Source organism: Rana temporaria, chromosome 3, assembly GCF_905171775.1.
Source record: "Rana temporaria chromosome 3, aRanTem1.1, whole genome shotgun sequence".
NCBI classification, from domain to species: domain Eukaryota; kingdom Metazoa; phylum Chordata; class Amphibia; order Anura; family Ranidae; genus Rana; species Rana temporaria.
The window spans coordinates 143,235,694-143,255,211 of NC_053491.1; the positions used below are offsets into that span (position 1 = coordinate 143,235,694).

General features: G+C 39.2%; 1 protein-coding gene across 49 annotated transcripts in view; it reads right to left on the minus strand.

The window, feature by feature from the left end:
• LOC120931788 (mucin-19-like) overlaps positions 1-19,518 on the minus strand; it is a 584,870-nt gene that overhangs the window by 66,530 nt on the left and 498,822 nt on the right. For 48 of the 49 annotated variants that reach the window (XM_040343605.1, XM_040343590.1, XM_040343599.1 and 45 more), the window contains one exon: positions 6,940-6,975. In XM_040343605.1, coding sequence (XP_040199539.1) covers positions 6,940-6,975 — 36 coding nt within the window. Of the gene's footprint in view, positions 1-6,939; positions 6,976-9,322; positions 9,359-19,518 lie in introns of all 49 variants that reach the window. The other variant, XM_040343582.1, reaches the window with a different exon arrangement.

A 19,518-nucleotide genomic window follows, 5' to 3' on the forward strand; every position in this document is an offset into this window, starting at 1 on the left:
AAATCTCAGGAAGGGGTTCATTCGCCCATCCACCTCTCCGGCAGGGGCTGGGATTTTTTTTGTAGAGAAGAAAGACCACTCCCTCCGCCCCTGTGTGGATTACAGGGAATTGAACAAAGTGACTATTAAAAATCGGTACCCGCTACCCTTGGTACCTAAGCTATTCCAACGCTTGGGCGCGGCAGTCATCTTCACAAAATTGGATCTCCGCGGGGCATACAACCTGGTACGGATTTGTGACGGGGACGAGTGGAAGACGGCCTTCCGAACCCGCTTCGGACATTTTGAATATCTGGTCATGCCCTTCGGGCTTTGTAACGCCCCTGCCACATTTCAACATTTTGTGAACGACATCTTCAGAGATTACCTCGACCTTTTTGTTATTGTGTACCTGGACGACATCCTCATCTTCTCCCCTTCCCTAAGCAAACATCGGGAACATGTGAGGTGTGTACTCGGCCGCCTACGGTTGCATGGACTTTATGCAAAACCCGAGAAGTGTGAGTTCGAGCGCCAGGACATACAGTTCCTGGGTCTCATAATTTCAGTGGAAGGTATCAAAATGGATCCTCAAAAGGTCTCTGCAATCCTTGATTGGCCGGCACCCAAGGACAAAAAGGGTGTCCAGCGTTTTGTCGGCTTCGCAAATTTTTATAGAAAGTTTATCCGAGGGTTCTCCAGTATCATTGCCCCGATAACCAGCCTAACCAAACAAGCCAGTCGATTTCAATGGTCCCCAGAGGCCCAGTCGGCTTTTGAGAAGCTCAAGGACTTGTTCGTATCAGCATCCATCCTCAGACATCCTGACGCTAGCCTGCCCTACATCCTAGAGGTAGACGCTTCAGAAACCGCTGTTGGGGCGATCCTCTCCCAAAGACAGGGCCCCAAGGCTCTCTTACACCCTGTTGCGTTTTTTTCCCGCAAATTGTCTGAACCTGAAAGGAACTATGGTGTGGGGGACCGGGAACTGCTGGCAATCAAGGCCGCCCTGGAAGAGTGGCGATACCTTTTGGAAGGCGCAGCCCATCCGATCCTGATATATACTGACCACAAGAATCTTGAGTACCTCAAATCTGCTAAAAGACTAAAACCACGTCAGGCCAGGTGGGCATTATTCTTCACAAGATTTGTGTTCCACATAACGTACAGACCTGGGTCAAAGAATTCTAAGCCCGATGCCCTTTCCCGTATGTATGGTGACTCAGAAATCTCTACTCCTCCGGACACCATCTTGTCCTTCAAAAACTTCTTGCTTCTTCAAGAAGACCTGCTATCGCAAATCAAGCAAGCCTCTTCCAGCCTTCCTCCCCTACCGAGTTTGGATCTTCAGCTGAAGGATGGGTTGTTGTGGCATCAACACAGAATTTTTGTACCTGAAGGTGTACGGGTCACCGTCCTAAGGTTTTGTCATGATCACAAGCTGGCCGGTCATTTTGGGGTGCACAAAACATCAGAGTTGTTACCACGTACGTTCTGGTGGCCCCAACTTTTAACAGATTGCAGGAAATACGTGGAGTCTTGTGCCACTTGTATACGGAACAAGGGAAGTAAGTCTAGAGCCTGGGGATTACTGAAGCCACTGTCGGTACCAGAAAGACCCTGGAAGATGATCTCCATGGATTTCATCGTTGAACTTCCCCGGTCGGAGGGCTTTACCACCATCTTTGTGGTGGTGGATAGACTCTCCAAAATGGCTCACTTTTTGCCCATGAGGGGCACACCCTCTGCTTCCGAAACAGCAAGGATGTTCATCAAAGAAATTGTGAGACTCCACGGGGTCCCTGCAAATATTGTATCCGACCGGGGGGTACAATTTACGTCCAGGTTTTGGAGAGCACTCTGCGAAGCCCTTAATATCGGCCTGTCGTTCTCCTCAGCGTACCACCCGCAGTCGAACGGTCAGACAGAGAGAACTAATCAGACTGTTGAACAATACCTACGCTGTTTCTCTTCCTTTTCCCAAGAAGATTGGGCTTCCTTGCTGCCCCTAGCCGAGTTTGCGTATAATAACTCTATTCACTCCGCCACAAGACAATCTCCGTTTTATGCAAACTACGGCTTCCACCCCTTGTTCATGTCTAACTCCGTCCCTGAAAGTACGGTACCCGCGGTCCAGGAGACTTTGAACTTTTTCAGCACCAACAATAAGATTCTGCAGGAGACCATGACCAAGACGCAGGAGTATAACAAAGAGGTGTTTGACAGGAAAAGGAGGGGGGAGCTTAACCTAGAACCAGGAGACCAAGTGTGGCTATCCACTCAAAACCTGAAACTGGCATGTCCATCAAAGAAATTGGGTCCAAAATTTTTGGGTCCCTTTCCCGTCAAGAGGAAAATCAATAACGTGGCGTATGAATTGGAACTGCCTGAATCCTTCCGCATCCATCCAGTGTTCCACGTCACTCTTCTCAAACCTGACGTCCCTGATCCTTTCCCTCAGAGGGACACCGGGCCTCCTGAACCAGTTCTAGTCGACGGTGAGGAAGAGTTTGAGGTGGAAGCTATCCTGGACTGTAGGAAGAGAGGCGGCCAGATCCAGTTCTTAGTGAAATGGAAGGGCTATGGACCCGAAGATAATTCATGGGAACCAGAATGTAACATCCATGCGGAGAGATTGGTCCAGTCCTTTAAAGATGCTCATCCTCTTAAATTGTCTCAGTTGGGCATCCGGAGGCTGCCCATTGGAGGGGGGCAGTGTCATGAACAATCTCGGCCACTAGATGGCAGCAGCGGCACTTTGGCGCGCGCGGGCGCGCGCACTCGCAATCGCGGCACACTCGCGCACTGTAATGCGCGCGCACCAGCGGCGGCAGCGCGCGTGCACGTGAGGACGCCGTTTTGGCGCCAAACTCGGGTTCAAAAGGATCCTGACCCCTGCACTCATTGCTGACCTGTCTACAGCGCCCCCTGTGACCCTTGTACCCTTGTTCCTGTTATACCTGATTCCTGATCACCCGGCTTGTACCTGTCTCTCCCTGCCTGCTGCCTGCCCTGACTACGGATCGCCTGACCATTCTCCTGCCTGACCCACTGTACTTCTGCTGCCCGCCTGTTGCCGACTCTGCCTGGATTTGACTCTGCTGAACTTCCGCACCTGTACCGGATCCAATACCCATCAGCGGATCCCTCTGCTGGGACTTGTCCCCACTGGACTACAATACACCTTCCCCGCTGTTGCTGCCTCATCTGCTTCCTGCATCTTCACCTGCCTATTGGGTCTGCCAGCCTGCACCTGCTTCCCTACGCTGTCCGGGACCTCTGGAGCTCTTCTCAGCTCAGCACCAGCGCTGCAACCGGCAGTCGTGCAACTCTGTACCCCCGAGCCCCCTGTCTGCTCTATCAGGGGTCTCGTGGTCAGAGGAGCAAGGGCAGCCACTCCTTGCACGTCGGGCTCGCCAACCAGGTACGTGACACTGGGCTTGATTCTGGACTCCTCAGAGGCGAGAGTTTTTCTCCCTACAGACAAGCTGCAGACTCTTCAGGCGGTGGTGAAGCTGTTGGCGTCCCGCAAGTGGTCATCACTGCGCTTTTGCATGCGAGTCCTGGGCCTCATGGTGGCCACTTTTGAGGCAGTACCGTATGCTCAATTCCACACTCGAGCCTTGCAAAAGGAGATCCTGTCCAAATGGGACAAGTCTCCCTTGTCTCTGAATTGTCAGATTCAGGTGAGCCACCTAGTCAGGGAATCCCTGGTTTGGTGGCTGAGGTCTCCGGCTCTTCAGTCCTGGAGTTTGTTCCTTCCTCTTCATTGGACAGTGATCCCGACTGATGCCAGCCTGACCAGTTGGGGGGCGTTTAGGGCATACAGTCGGCACAGTGTCGCTGGATGCAGAAAAAATCCCGCCTGCCGATCAATGTGCTGGAACTTCAGGCGATCAAGCGGTGCCTCTCTACATGGTCACAGAGGCTGCAGGGACGTCCAGTCAGGATCCAGTCGTAAAACACCACGGCAGTAGCGTATGTCAAACATCAAGGAGGAACGAGGAGCTCGGCTGCAGTATTGGAGGTCGCTCACATCCTGCGGTGGGCAGAGCGACGTGTGGCGGCTCTATCGGCTGTGTACTTTCCGGGCAAAGAAAACTGTCAAGCAGACTACCCAAGTCATCAGATGCTGGACCAAGGGGAATGATCGCTACAGATGTATTTCAACTCCTTTGCCCGAGATGGGGGACGCCAGACGTGGACCTTCTGGCTTCTCGACTCAATCGTAAGGTATTGAGGTTTGTGGCTAGGTTCAAAGATCCCTGGGTGGACACGGAAGATGCGTTGGTAGCCCCATGGGGGCATTATCGGCTATTTTATGCCACCCCCCGCTAAAACTTCTTCCTCGTCTGCTTTGCAGGGTGGAGACCGAGGGGATTTCGGTGATTCGAATTGCCCCATATTGGCCTTGGCATCCCTGGTACGCCGACATAGTTTGGATGGTGGCGGATGTTCCTTGGCGACTGCCGATGCGAGAGGACCTTCTGTCGCAAGGTCCTATACTTCATCCTGCTTTACAGTTGCTGGCGTTTAACGGCATGACTGTTGAAGGTCTGGTGCTAAGGGACCAAGGCCTGTCGGATTCGGTAATCTCCACCATGCTGAGGGTGCGGAAGTCTTCTTCTCGGAAGATTTATCATCACACGTGGAAGGTCTACATCTCAATGTGTGAGGAGATGGGGTTAGCGTCCGTGTACATATTCAGTTTCCAGGATCCTGCTATTTTTGCAGTAGGGAGTGGATCAAAAACTTGCCTTAAGCACCATTAAGGGGCAGATTTGAGCCTTGGCTGGCTTTTTTCAGTGGCCCCTGGTGGCTAATTCATTGGTGAGTATGTTTGTGCAAGGGGTTTGACATGTGGCCCCTCCGGTTCAGCCACCGCTGCCTCCATGGGATTTAAATCTGGTGCTCTCAGTGCTTCAGAAACCGCCGTTTGAGAACATTAGGGAAATCCCCCTTTCAGAAAGTAGCCTTTCTAGTGATGATTACATCTGCCTGGAGGGTTTCTGAGTTTGCGGCCTTGTCTTGCAAGTCTCCCTACTTGTTCCTCTACAAGGATAAGGCGGTGCTACGCCCGCAGCCTTCATTTCTCCCAAAAGTCGTTTTGGCGTTTCATCTAAATGAGGACATTGCTCTTCCATCCTTCTGTCCTCGGCCGTTGCATCCAAAAGAGGTTGCATTGCATTACTTGGACCTTTGCCGGGCTCAGTTTCGGAGGTCAGATTCACTGTTTGTGTCGGTAGCTGGTCCAAAGAAGGGCCTGGCGGTTTTGTTGGCCACCATTTCACATGGATTCGACAGATAGTGATCCAGGCTTATGCCTTAAAAGGACGGGCACCTCCCTTTCGTGTCACAGCAAATTCAACCAAGGCAATTGGTGCCTCCTGGGCTTTCTGACAGCAAGCATCAGTGTCAGGAAAGGTTCCTCCCGCTGGTGATACTGCCTGATATTTGGCATGCAGTACTGTGGTCCACCACCAGGTGTCTCCTGGCAGTCTGGAACTGCCAGGGGAGCTCTCCCCTGGTGGTATTATGTGATCTTTGGGCCGCAGTACTGGCGTCCACCAGCGGGGGGTTCCTGGCAGTGTGGGGCCGACATCTCCTGCGATCAGGCGTCACCTGAGCCTGATTGCAGGAGATGTGTATAAATACCTGGCAGTGACAATTAGACCTTGCCTTGATATTTTTCTATGAACCTGAACCTAAAACCTGAACCTGGTATCCTGTACCCTGTACCTGTTCCCCCTGTGATCCATCCATCCCCTCCTTATTCTGTTTGTGCTCACTTTCCCCAGCTGCTGACCTCTCGTTGACGATCCTGGTCTGGCCCTGTTGTGATTGTGGTTTGTCCCTATTACTTGTACATATTGGTCTATTACTGTTATTATTTGTGGTTTCAGTTGGTGTTGGTTGGTGTGGTATTGGAGGTTGTTATTTTAATATTATTTCACTATCCTTATTAAATTATATTTTCACTTAAAACACGTCTGGTTTCCTCTGTTGCAGTCCACACAATTCTGGTCTCACTTGATACATGACAATCAGTTTCCCAGGTGATCAGGTAAATGGAAAAGGCATTTATTTATCAAACATTTATTCACGATTATCAAAGCATGTGTTTGATTTGCTCTGTATGTGTATGTGTATATATTGTGACAAGAAGTCAGGTAAGTCTGTGGGTGTTCTCACAGACGGGAGATACATTTCTGCCTTGTTTAAACAATACACTGATTATTATCGGGTGTCGGCTGCAGAAGTAGCCAGAAAGGTTTAAGGGCGTTGGAAAAACTTCAGCTGTTCAGAATGAGGCAATTAAGGTCTCTATAAGTAATCCAGAGGATTACCACTGATTGCTGCATCCTTAGGCTTTCTGAGTGAAGGAGTGCAGTAACAGTAATACTTCTGAAGTGAGGTGGTGTTGATTTTTCTGTGTGCAAAAAAAAATCAAAATGACTTTTGTTTTCTGCTGTATGACCAGCAGTGTCTGCCAGCAATAGGCTGTGCCAGACTCCATAGATAGGTTCCTGTGTGGTGAAGGTAGACACCCCAAGTGGCCAGGGTTTATTTTATGTTTGATTTTGTTTATGCTGTTTGGATGCTTGCACTTGTTTCCAGCAAGATGGAAGAATAAACCAAAATCGTTGTTTTCAACCGTCTTCGACTGCCTTTCTGTCTAGTTCCGTGTGTAGTGAACCCATCCAGAGGGTCACACACCCCCGTTACTGAGCTAACCCCTTACAATATCCTAAACATGTGCCATTTAAAATAAATTCAAATAGGCTCTAGTTGATGACATCACTGCACATTTAATTTACTTTTAAATGCTAAAAGTATTAAATTCCAACAAATAATTTGTTCCCTGCTTAGTTATATTGGACCCTGGCCATGTAGAAGATTGATGAAAGTTTAATTCTCCTTGTCCAATGCCAAAATACACTTTTTTTTGCACATAAATACCTTCTGCAGATGGGGCTTTTGTTGTTTGCTTTTCTGCTATTAAATGACATAAAAGAGTTGATTTATTAACAAAAATTCACAACACCATACACCATCTCAATCTGCATGTTCATTCTGTGTGAGTTTCGGAATTGCTCTTTTTCTTAAGTTTGTTTTCTCTTCTCAATGAATGCTTCTTTTATTATGGCAGAAATAAAATCCCACATTTTGGTCACTAAATGGAGCTGAGGAAACCCCGAAAATAGACATTGCTTTTTTAACAAGAGAAACAATTTAACAATTGAAGGGGTTGTTAGAAGAAATTAGCAAATAAATGTTACCAATAGTGCTAATTCCCTTTAGTATTCTCTGAAATCCATACATTTTACCTCTTATTACAAACATGTATATTTTTCTTATGCTCCTCAGCTGAATAAAGTGTCTGTATTAAAAGACTATTCGTTCAGAAGAGAAAACACATAGGGGCAGATCTACAGACAGAGTACGCCGGCGTATCTACTGATACGTCGGCGTACTTTCAAATTACCCACGTCGTATCTTTGGTTTGAATCCTCAAACCAAGATACGATGGCATCTGGGTTAGATCCGACAGGTATATGTCCTCGTACGCCTTTCGGATCTAAGATGCAATACTTCGGTGTCTGATGTGTGGCGTTCACGTAGTTTTCCGCGTCGGGTATGCAAATGAGCTATTTCCGACGATCCACGAACATACGCGCGGCCGTCGCATTCTCTTACGTCGTCTCTAGTCGGCATTTTCCGGCGTATAGTTAAAGCTGCTTTTTTGCGGCGTATAGTTAGATTTGCCATGTTAAGTATGGGCGTCGTTCCGGCGTGGAAATTTGAACTTTTTGAAGTCGTCCGTGAATCGGGATGGACGTAAGTCACGTCTAAGTTTAAAAAACTGACATCCTTGCGATGTCATTTTGTGCAATGCACGGCGGGGAATTTAGAAACGGAGCATGCGCAGTTCATTCGGCGCGGGGACGCGGTTCATTTAAATGAAACACGCCCCCTAATCGACTATTTGAATTCCACGCCGTTACGCCGCTTGAGATACACTACGTCGCCGTAGCTTACGGCGCAAATCCTTTGGGGATTCGAACCGGCCTAATGTAAGTTACAGCGGCGTAGCAAATCTCACATACGCTGCGCCAATCTATTTGTATGTGAATCTACCCCATAATGTTTAAAAAATAAAAACGTTTTTTTATAAGAATAAGAAGAAAGCCTGAAGATACAGAACAAAACAATCCTGGTTTTTGACAAGGGAACCATGTTAAGATTTGCTAAAGATTGTTTTTGTTGAAATTTTTTTTAAAAACTTTTGTGAAAAAATAAAAAATGATATTGGCTCTATTTGCCCCATGTCTGAATGTGATTTAGAGATGAATCAAGCTTTTGCATTGTGGTTATGTGCACATGTCTCCAATGCAAATTAATGCCCTTTACATGTACTAGTACATTGCAGAGCTCTTAATTTAAAATGGCACCTCAATGCAGTAAGTCAAAGTAGATACTATGCACAACAATTACAGAAGATAGCCTATAGGTTTATCTATCTATAGTATATTAATACTCAATATATTTTAGAATAGGTTAGCTCAATCTATTACCATATTTCTTTTATAGTTTTTTCAGAGTTAGAAAGGATTACAACCTCTTTCAGGTTTATATTATTGTCTACGTCACCACTATGGCTTTTATCTTTTCTATTTTTTCTATTGGCCATTGCCCCTGGATTGAAAGTAAGGCATGAGCTCATATTTATAGTTATAACTAGAACAGGAATAAAAAGGACATCTTCCAAGGAGACACTTATTTTGTCAAGCCTTTACTTGTAAGCCTCCAATTATTTGTGGAGGCTTACAAATAAGGTTTTTGAAAGGCTCAAAAGATCAGTTTTACGTAACTAAAATACAAAGTTCAAAGATTTTATATACTTGTTTGTGTTAGAAAACGATAGCAGCACCTTCAAAGTCCCATCAACAATGTTGTATTTTTTGCAGTTTGATATAGCATAAGAGATGATGTGCTGGATTGTGCAGTCCCAACATGAGTTTTAATTTTAAAATCTGAATTATGTTAAAGTGGTAGTAAACTTAAATTTAAAGTTTCTACCTACACGTAGGCTTATAGTAAGTCTTACCTTTAGGTACGGTTAATATATCCTAAACATGTGCCATTTGAAAGATATTCAAATAGGCTCTAGTTGATGACATCACTGCACATTTAATTTACTTTTGAATGCTAAAAGTATTAAATTCCAACAAATAGTTTGTTCCCTGCTTAGTTATATTGGACCCTGGCCATGTAGAAGATTGATGAAAGTTTAATTGTCCTTGTCCAATGCCAAAATACACTTTTTTTTGCACATACATACCTTCTACAGATGGGGCTTTTGTTGTTTCCTGTTGTCCTATTGAAAAGAAAAAGAAATTCTACTATTAAATGACATAAAAGAGTTGATTTATTAACAAAAATTCACAACGCCATACACCATCTCAATCTGTATGTTCATTCTGTGTGAGTTTCGGAATTGCTCGTTTTCTTAAGTTTGTTTTCTCTTCTCAATGAATGCTTCTTTTATTGTGGCAGAAATAAAATACCACATTTTGGTCACTAAATGGAGCTGAGGAAACACTGAAAATAGACATTGGTTTTTTAACAAGAGAAACAATTTAACAATTGAAGGGGTTGTTAGAAGGAATTAGCAAATAAATGTTACAAAGAGTGCTAATTCCCTTTAGTATTCTCTGAAATCCATACATTTTACCTCTTATTACAAACATGTATATTTTTCTTATGCTCCTCAGCTGAATAAAGTGTCTGTATTAAAAGACTATTCATTCAGAAGAGAAAACATATAGATAATATTTGTTTTAGTTCCATAATGTTTAAAAAATAAAAACTATTTTTAGAAGAATAAGAATAAAGCCTGAAAATACAGAACAACAAAATCCTGTTTTTTGACAAGGAAACCATGTTAAGATTTTCTAAAGATTGTTTTTGTGGGACATTTTTTGAAAATTTTTTGTGAAGAAATAAAAAATTAAATTCTCTCTATTTTCCCTATGTCTGAATGTGTTTTAGAGATGAATCAAGCTTTTGCATTGTGGTTATGTGCAAATGTCTCCAATGCAAATTAATGCCCTTTACATGTACTAGTACATTGCAGAGCTCTTCATTTAAAATGGCACCGCAATGCAGTAAGTCAAAGTAGATACAATACACAACAATTACAGAAGATAGCCTATAGATTTATCTATCTATAGTATATTATTAATACTCAATATATTTTAACATAAGTTAGCTCCATCTATTACCATTTTTCTTTTTAAATTTTTCTCAGAGTTAGAAAGGATTACAACCTCTTTCAGGTTTATATTATTGTCTACGTCACCACTATGGCGATTATCTTTTCTATTTTTTCTAGTGGCCATTGCCCCTGGATTGAAAGTAAGGCATGAGCTTATATTTATAGTTATAACTAGAACAGGAATAAAAAGGACATCTTCCAAGGAGACACTTATTTTGGCAAGCCTTTACTTGTAAGCCTCCAATTATTTGTGGAGGCTTACAAATAAGGTTTTTGAAAGGCTCAAAAGATCAGTTTTACGTAACTAAAATACAAAGTTCAAAGATTTTATATACTTGTTTGTGTTAGAAAACGATAGCAGCACCTTCAAAGTCCCATCAACAATGTTGTATTTTTTGCAGTTTGATATAGCATAAGAGATGATGTGCTGGATTGTGCAGTCCCAACATGAGTTTTAATTTTAAAATCTGAATTATGTTAAAGTGGTAGTAAACTTAAATTTAAAGTTTCTACCTACACGTAGGCTTATAGTAAGTCTTACCTTTAGGTACGGTTAATATATCCTAAACATGTGCCATTTGAAAGATATTCAAATAGGCTCTAGTTGATGACATCACTGCACATTTAATTTACTTTTGAATGCTAAAAGTATTAAATTCCAACAAATAGTTTGTTCCCTGCTTAGTTATATTGGACCCTGGCCATGTAGAAGATTGATGAAAGTTTAATTGTCCTTGTCCAATGCCAAAATACACTTTTTTTTGCACAAAAATACCTTCTACAGATGGGGCTTTTGTTGTTTCCTTTACTCCTATTGAAAAGAAAAAAAAATTCTACTATTAAATGACATAAAAGAGTTGATTTATTAACAAAAATTCACAACGCCATACACCATCTCAATCTGTATGTTCATTCTGTGTGAGTTTCGGAATTGCTCGTTTTCTTAAGTTTGTTTTCTCTTCTCAATGAATGCTTCTTTTATTATGGCAGAAATAAAATACCACATTTTGGTCACTAAATGGAGCTGAGGAAACACCGAAAATAGACATTGCTTTTTTAACAAGAGAAACAATTTAACAATTGAAGGGGTTGTTAGAAGGAATTAGCAAATAAATGTTACAAAGAGTGCTAATTCCCTTTAGTATTCTCTGAAATCCATACATTTTACCTCTTATTACAAACATGTATATTTTTCTTATGCTCCTCAGCTGAATAAAGTGTCTGTATTAAAAGACTATTCATTCAGAAGAGAAAACATATAGATAATATTTGTTTTAGTCCCATAATGTTTAAAAAATAAAAACTTTTTTTAGAAGAATAAGAATAAAGCCTGAAAATACAGAACAACAAAATCCTGTTTTTTGACAAGGAAACCATGTTAAGATTTTCTAAAGATTGTTTTTGTGGGACATTTTTTGAAAAACTTTTGTGAAGAAATAAAAAATTAAATTCTCTCTATTTTCCCTATGTCTGAATGTGTTTTAGAGATGAATCAAGCTTTTGCATTGTGGTTATGTGCAAATGTCTCCAATGCAAATTAATGCCCTTTACATGTACTAGTACATTGCAGAGCTCTTCATTTAAAATGGCACCGCAATGCAGTAAGTCAAAGTAGATACAATACACAACAATTACAGAAGATAGCCTATAGATTTATCTATCTATAGTATATTATTAATACTCAATATATTTTAACATAAGTTAGCTCCATCTATTACCATTTTTCTTTTTTAATTTTTCTCAGAGTTAGAAAGAATTACAACCTCTTTCAGGTTTATATTATTGTCTACGTCACCACTATGGCGATTATCTTTTCTATTTTTTCTAGTGGCCATTGCCCCTGGATTGAAAGTAAGGCATGAGCTCATATTTATAGTTATAACTAGAACAGGAATAAAAATGACATCTTCCAAGGAGACACTTATTTTTGGCAAGCCTTTACTTGTAAGCCTCCAATTATTTGTGGAGGCTTACAAATAAGGTTTTTGAAAGGCTCAAAAGATCATTTTTACGTAACTAAAATACAAAGTTCAAAGATTTTATATACTTGTTTGTGTTAGAAAACGATAGCAGCACCTTCAAAGTCCCATCAACAATGTTGTATTTTTTGCAGTTTGATATAGCATAAGAGATGATGTGCAGGATTGTGCAGTCCCAACATGAGTTTTAATTTTAAAATCTGAATTATGTTAAAGTGGTAGTAAACTTAAATTTAAAGTTTCTACCTACACGTAGGCTTATAGTAAGTCTTACCTTTAGGTACGGTTAATATATCCTAAACATGTGCCATTTGAAAGATATTCAAATAGGCTCTAGTTGATGACATCACTGCACATTTAATTTACTTTTGAATGCTAAAAGTATTAAATTCCAACAAATAGTTTGTTCCCTGCTTAGTTTTATTGGACCCTGGCCATGTAGAAGATTGATGAAAGTTTAATTGTCCTTGTCCAATGCCAAAATACACTTTTTTTGCACAAAAATACCTTCTACAGATGGGGCTTTTGTTGTTTCCTTTACTCCTATTGAAAAGAAAAAAAAATTCTACTATTAAATGACATAAAAGAGTTGATTTATTAACAAAAATTCACAACGCCATACACCATCTCAATCTGTATGTTCATTCTGTGTGAGTTTCGGAATTGCTCGTTTTCTTAAGTTTGTTTTCTCTTCTCAATGAATGCTTCTTTTATTATGGCAGAAATAAAATACCACATTTTGGTCACTAAATGGAGCTGAGGAAACACCGAAAATAGACATTGCTTTTTTAACAAGAGAAACAATTTAACAATTGAAGGGGTTGTTAGAAGGAATTAGCAAATAAATGTTACCAAGAGTGCTAATTCCCTTTAGTATTCTCTGAAATCCATACATTTTACCTCTTATTACAAACATGTATATTTTTCTTATGCTCCTCAGCTGAATAAAGTGTCTGTATTAAAAGACTATTCATTCAGAAGAGAAAACACATAGATAATATTTGTTTTAGTCCCATAATGTTTAAAAAATAAAAACTTTTTTTAGAAGAATAAAGCCTGAAAATACAGAACAACAAAATCCTGTTTTTTGACAAGGGAACCATGTTAAGATTTTCTAAAGATTGTTTTTGTGGGACATTTTTTGAAAAACTTTTGTGAAGAAATAAAAAATTATATTGGCTCTATTTTCCCTATGTCTGAATGTGTTTTAGAGGTGAATCAAGCTTTTGCATTGTGGTTATGTGCACATGTCTCCAATGCAAATTAATGCCCTTTACATGTACTAGTACATTGCAGAGCTCTTCATTTAAAATGGCACCGCAATGCAGTAAGTCAAAGTAGATACAATACACAACAATTACAGAAGATAGCTTATAGATTTATCTATCTATAGTATATTATTAATACTCAATATATTTTAACATAAGTTAGCTCCATCTATTACCATTTTTCTTTTTTCATTTTTCTCAGAGTTAGAAAGGATTACAACCTCTTTCAGGTTTATATTATTGTCTACGTCACCACTATGGCGATTATCTTTTCTATTTTTTCTAGTGGCCATTGCCCCTGGATTGAAAGTAAGGCATGAGCTCATATTTATAGTTATAACTAGAACAGGAATAAAAAGGACATCTTCCAAGGAGACACTTATTTTTGGCAAGCCTTTACTTGTAAGCCTCCAATTATTTGTGGAGGCTTACAAATAAGGTTTTTGAAAGGCTCAAAAGATCATTTTTACGTAACTAAAATACAAAGTTCAAAGATTTTATATACTTGTTTGTGTTAGAAAACAATAGCAGCACCTTCAAAGTCCCATCAACAATGTTGTATTTTTTGCAGTTTGATATAGCATAAGAGATGATGTGCAGGATTGTGCAGTCCCAACATGAGTTTTAATTTTAAAATCTGAATTATGTTAAAGTGGTAGTAAACTTAAATTTAAAGTTTCTACCTACACGTAGGCTTATAGTAAGTCTTACCTTTAGGTACGGTTAATATATCCTAAACATGTGCCATTTGAAAGATATTCAAATAGGCTCTAGTTGATGACATCACTGCACATTTAATTTACTTTTGAATGCTAAAAGTATTAAATTCCAACAAATAGTTTGTTCCCTGCTTAGTTATATTGGACCCTGGCCATGTAGAAGATTGATGAAAGTTTAATTGTCCTTGTCCAATGCCAAAATACACTTTTTTTTGCACATAAATACCTTCTACAGATGGGGCTTTTGTTGTTTCCTTTACTCCTATTGAAAAGAAAAAAAATTCTACTATTAAATGACATAAAAGAGTTGATTTATTAACAAAAATTCACAACGCCATACACCATCTCAATCTGTATGTTCATTCTGTGTGAGTTTCGGAATTGCTCGTTTTCTTAAGTTTGTTTTCTCTTCTCAATGAATGCTTCTTTTATTATGGCAGAAATAAAATACCACATTTTGGTCACTAAATGGAGCTGAGGAAACACCGAAAATAGACATTGATTTTTTAACAAGAGAAACAATTTAACAATTGAAGGGGTTGTTAGAAGGAATTAGCAAATAAATGTTACCAAGAGTGCTAATTCCCTTTAGTATTCTCTGAAATCCATATATTTTACCTCTTATTACAAACATGTATATTTTTCTTATGCTCCTCAGCTGAATAAAGTGTCTGTATTAAAAGACTATTCATTCAGAATAGAAAACACATAGATAATATTTGTTTTAGTCCCATAATGTTTAAAAAATAAAAACTTTTTTTAGAAGAATAAGAATAAAGCCTGAAAATACAGAACAACAAAATCCTGTTTTTTGACAAGGGAACCATGTTAAGATTTTCTAAAGATTGTTTTTGTGGGACATTTTTTGAAAAACTTTTGTGAAGAAATAAAAAATTATATTGGCTCTATTTTCCCTATGTCTGAATGTGTTTTAGAGATGAATCAAGCTTTTGCATTGTGGTTATGTGCACATGTCTCCAATGCAAATTAATGCCCTTTACATGTACTAGTACATTGCAGAGCTCTTCATTTAAAATGGCACCTCAATGCAGTAAGTCAAAGTAGATACAATACACAACAATTACAGAAGATAGCCTATAGATTTATCTATCTATAGTATATTATTAATACTCAATATATTTTAACATAAGTTAGCTCCATCTATTACCATTTTTCTTTTTTCATTTTTCTCAGAGTTAGAAAGGATTACAACCTCTTTCAGGTTTATATTATTGTCTACGTCACCACTATGGCGATTATCTTTTCTATTTTTTCTAGTGGCCATTGCCCCTGGATTGAAAGTAAGGCATGAGCTCATATTTATAGTTATAACTAGAACAGGAATAAAAAGGACATCTTCCAAGGAGACACTTATTTTTGGCAAGCCTTTACTTGTAAGCCTCCAATTATTTGTGGAGGCTTACAAATAAGGTTTTTGAAAGGCTCAACAGATCAGTTTTACGTAACTAAAATACAAAGTTCAAAGATTTTATATACTTGTTTGTGTTAGAAAACGATAGCAGCACCTTCAAAGTCCCATCAACAATGTTGTATTTTTTGCAGTTTGATATAGCATAAGAGATGATGTGCTGGATTGTGCAGTCCCAACATGAGTTTTAATTTTAAAATCTGAATTATGTTAAAGTGGTAGTAAACTTAAATTTAAAGTTTCTACCTACAGGTAGGCTTATAGTAAGTCTTACCTTTAGGTACGGTTAATATATCCTAAACATGTGCCATTTGAAAGATATTCAAATAGGCTCTAGTTGATGACATCACTGCACATTTAATTTACTTTTGAATGCTAAAAGTATTAAATTCCAACAAATAGTTTGTTCCCTGCTTAGTTATATTGGACCCTGGCCATGTAGAAGATTGATGAAAGTTTAATTGTCCTTGTCCAATGCCAAAATACACTTTTTTTTGCACATAAATACCTTCTACAGATGGGGCTTTTGTTGTTTCCTGTTCTCCTATTGAAAAGAAAAAGAAATTCTACTATTAAATGACATAAAAGAGTTGATTTATTAACAAAAATTCACAACGCCATACACCATCTCAATCTGTATGTTCATTCTGTGTGAGTTTCGGAATTGCTCGTTTTCTTAAGTTTGTTTTCTCTTCTCAATGAATGCTTCTTTTATTATGGCAGAAATAAAATACCACATTTTGGTCACTAAGGCTCCATTCACACCTAGGCGTAGGGCGTAAAGGCGTTTTTACAGGCGATTTTTACCGGCGTTTTTGTCGCGCGTATATGCGCGTTTTCGCGCGTATGCACGCGTTTTTCGCACAGTGGCGTTCGACGTTTTTGTACTTTGTCTTTTTCCATATTAGCCAATAAGAAAAATGATCATCCCTGACATCACTTGTTGCTCTCCTAGGAATTTTTTATTCCTCTTCCTGGGTGAATATACCTCTTCCGGATTTCAGCAACACAGGCGTCAAAACGCTTGTACAAGCGCGTGTTTACGCGCAATACGCGCATATCAGGCGTTTTACATTGACTTCAATGTAAAAAAAACGCTCAAATACGCGCATATCGCGCGCTAGGAGCGACAAAAAAGGGTCCGGAACTTTTTTGAGCTACAGGCTACAGGCGTTTAGATGTGAACCATCCCCATTGCCTTTCATTACTTTTCGTCCCTCTGGCGTTTGTGCGCGTCGCGCTACAGGCGTAAAAACGCCTAGGTGTGAATGGAGCCTTAATGGAGCTGAGGAAACACCGAAAATAGACATTGCTTTTTTAACAAGAGAAACAATTTAACAATTGAAGGGGTTGTTAGAAGGAATTAGCAAATAAATGTTACCAAGAGTGCTAATTCCCTTTAGTATTCTCTGAAATCCATACATTTTACCTCTTATTACAAACATGTATATTTTTCTTATGCTCCTCAGCTGAATAAAGTGTCTGTATTAAAAGACTATTCATTCAGAAGAGAAAACACATAGATAATATTTGTTTTAGTCCCATAATGTTTAAAAAATAAAAACTTTTTTTAGAAGAATAAGAATAAAGCCTGAAAATACAGAACAACAAAATCCTGTTTTTTGACAAGGGGACCATGTTAAGATTTTCTAAAGATTGTTTTTGTGGGACATTTTTTGAAAAACTTTTGTGAAGAAATAAAAAATTAAATTCTCTCTATTTTCCCTATGTCTGAATGTGTTTTAGAGATGAATCAAGCTTTTGCATTGTGGTTATGTGCAAATGTCTCCAATGCAAATTAATGCCCTTTACATGTACTAGTACATTGCAGAGCTCTTCATTTAAAATGGCACCTCAATGCAGTAAGTCAAAGTAGATACAATACACAACAATTACAGAAGATAGCCTATAGATTTATCTATCTATAGTATATTATTAATACTCAATATATTTTAACATAAGTTAGCTCCATCTATTACCATTTTTCTTTTTTCATTTTTCTCAGAGTTAGAAAGGATTACAACCTCTTTCAGGTTTATATTATTGTCTACGTCACCACTATGGCGATTATCTTTTCTATTTTTTCTAGTGGCCATTGCCCCTGGATTGAAAGTAAGGCATGAGCTCATATTTATAGTTATAACTAGAACAGGAATAAAAAGGACATCTTCCAAGGAGACACTTATTTTGGCAAGCCTTTACTTGTAAGCCTCCAATTATTTGTGGAGGCTTACAAATAAGGTTTTTGAAAGGCTCAAAAGATCAGTTTTACGTAACTAAAATACAAAGTTCAAAGATTTTATATACTTGTTTGTGTTAGAAAACGATAGCAGCACCTTCAAAGTCCCATCAACAATGTTGTATTTTTTGCAGTTTGATATAGCATAAGAGATGATGTGCTGGATTGTGCAGTCCCAACATGAGTTTTAATTTTAAAATCTGAATTATGTTAAAGTGGTAGTAAACTTAAATTTAAAGTTTCTACCTACAGGTAGGCTTATAGTAAGTCTTACCTTTAGGTACGGTTAATATATCCTAAACATGTGCCATTTGAAAGATATTCAAATAGGCTCTAGTTGATGACATCACTGCACATTTAATTTACTTTTGAATGCTAAAAGTATTAAATTCCAACAAATAGTTTGTTCCCTGCTTAGTTATATTGGACCCTGGCCATGTAGAAGATTGATGAAAGTTTAATTGTCCTTGTCCAATGCCAAAATACACTTTTTTTTGCACATAAATACCTTCTACAGATGGGGCTTTTGTTGTTTCCTTTACTCCTATTGAAAAGAAAAAAAAATTCTACTATTAAATGACATAAAAGAGTTGATTTATTAACAAAAATTCACAACTCCATACACCATCTCAATCTGTATGTTCATTCTGTGTGAGTTTCGGAATTGCTCGTTTTCTTAAGTTTGTTTTCTCTTCTCAATGAATGCTTCTTTTATTATGGCAGAAATAAAATACCACATTTTGGTCACTAAGGCTCCATTCACACCTAGGCGTAGGGCGTACAGGCGTTTTTACAGGCGATTTTTAACGACGTTTTTGTCGCGCGTATATGTGCGTTTGCGCGTATGCACGCGTTTTTCGCACAGTGGCGTTCGACGTTTTTGTACTTTGTCTTTTTCCATATTAGCCAATAAGAAAAATGATCATCCCTGACATCACTTGTTGCTCTCCTAGGAATTTTTTATTCCTCTTCCTGGGTGAATATACCTCTTCCGGATTTCAGCAACACAGGCGTCAAAACGCTTGTACAAGCGCGTGTTTACGCGCAATACGCGCATATCAGGCGTTTTACATTGACTTCAATGTAAAAAAAACGCTCAAATACGCGCATATCGCGCGCTAGGAGCGACAAAAAAGGGTCCGGAACTTTTTTGAGCTACAGGCTACAGGCGTTTAGATGTGAACCATCCCCATTGCCTTTCATTACTTTTCGTCCCTCTGGCGTTTGTGCGCGTCGCGCTACAGGCGTAAAAACGCCTAGGTGTGAATGGAGCCTTAATGGAGCTGAGGAAACACCGAAAATAGACATTGCTTTTTTAACAAGAGAAACAATTTAACAATTGAAGGGGTTGTTAGAAGGAATTAGCAAATAAATGTTACCAAGAGTGCTAATTCCCTTTAGTATTCTCTGAAATCCATACATTTTACCTCTTATTACAAACATGTATATTTTTCTTATGCTCCTCAGCTGAATAAAGTGTCTGTATTAAAAGACTATTCATTCAGAAGAGAAAACACATAGATAATATTTGTTTTAGTCCCATAATGTTTAAAAAATAAAAACTTTTTTTAGAAGAATAAGAATAAAGCCTGAAAATACAGAACAACAAAATCCTGTTTTTTGACA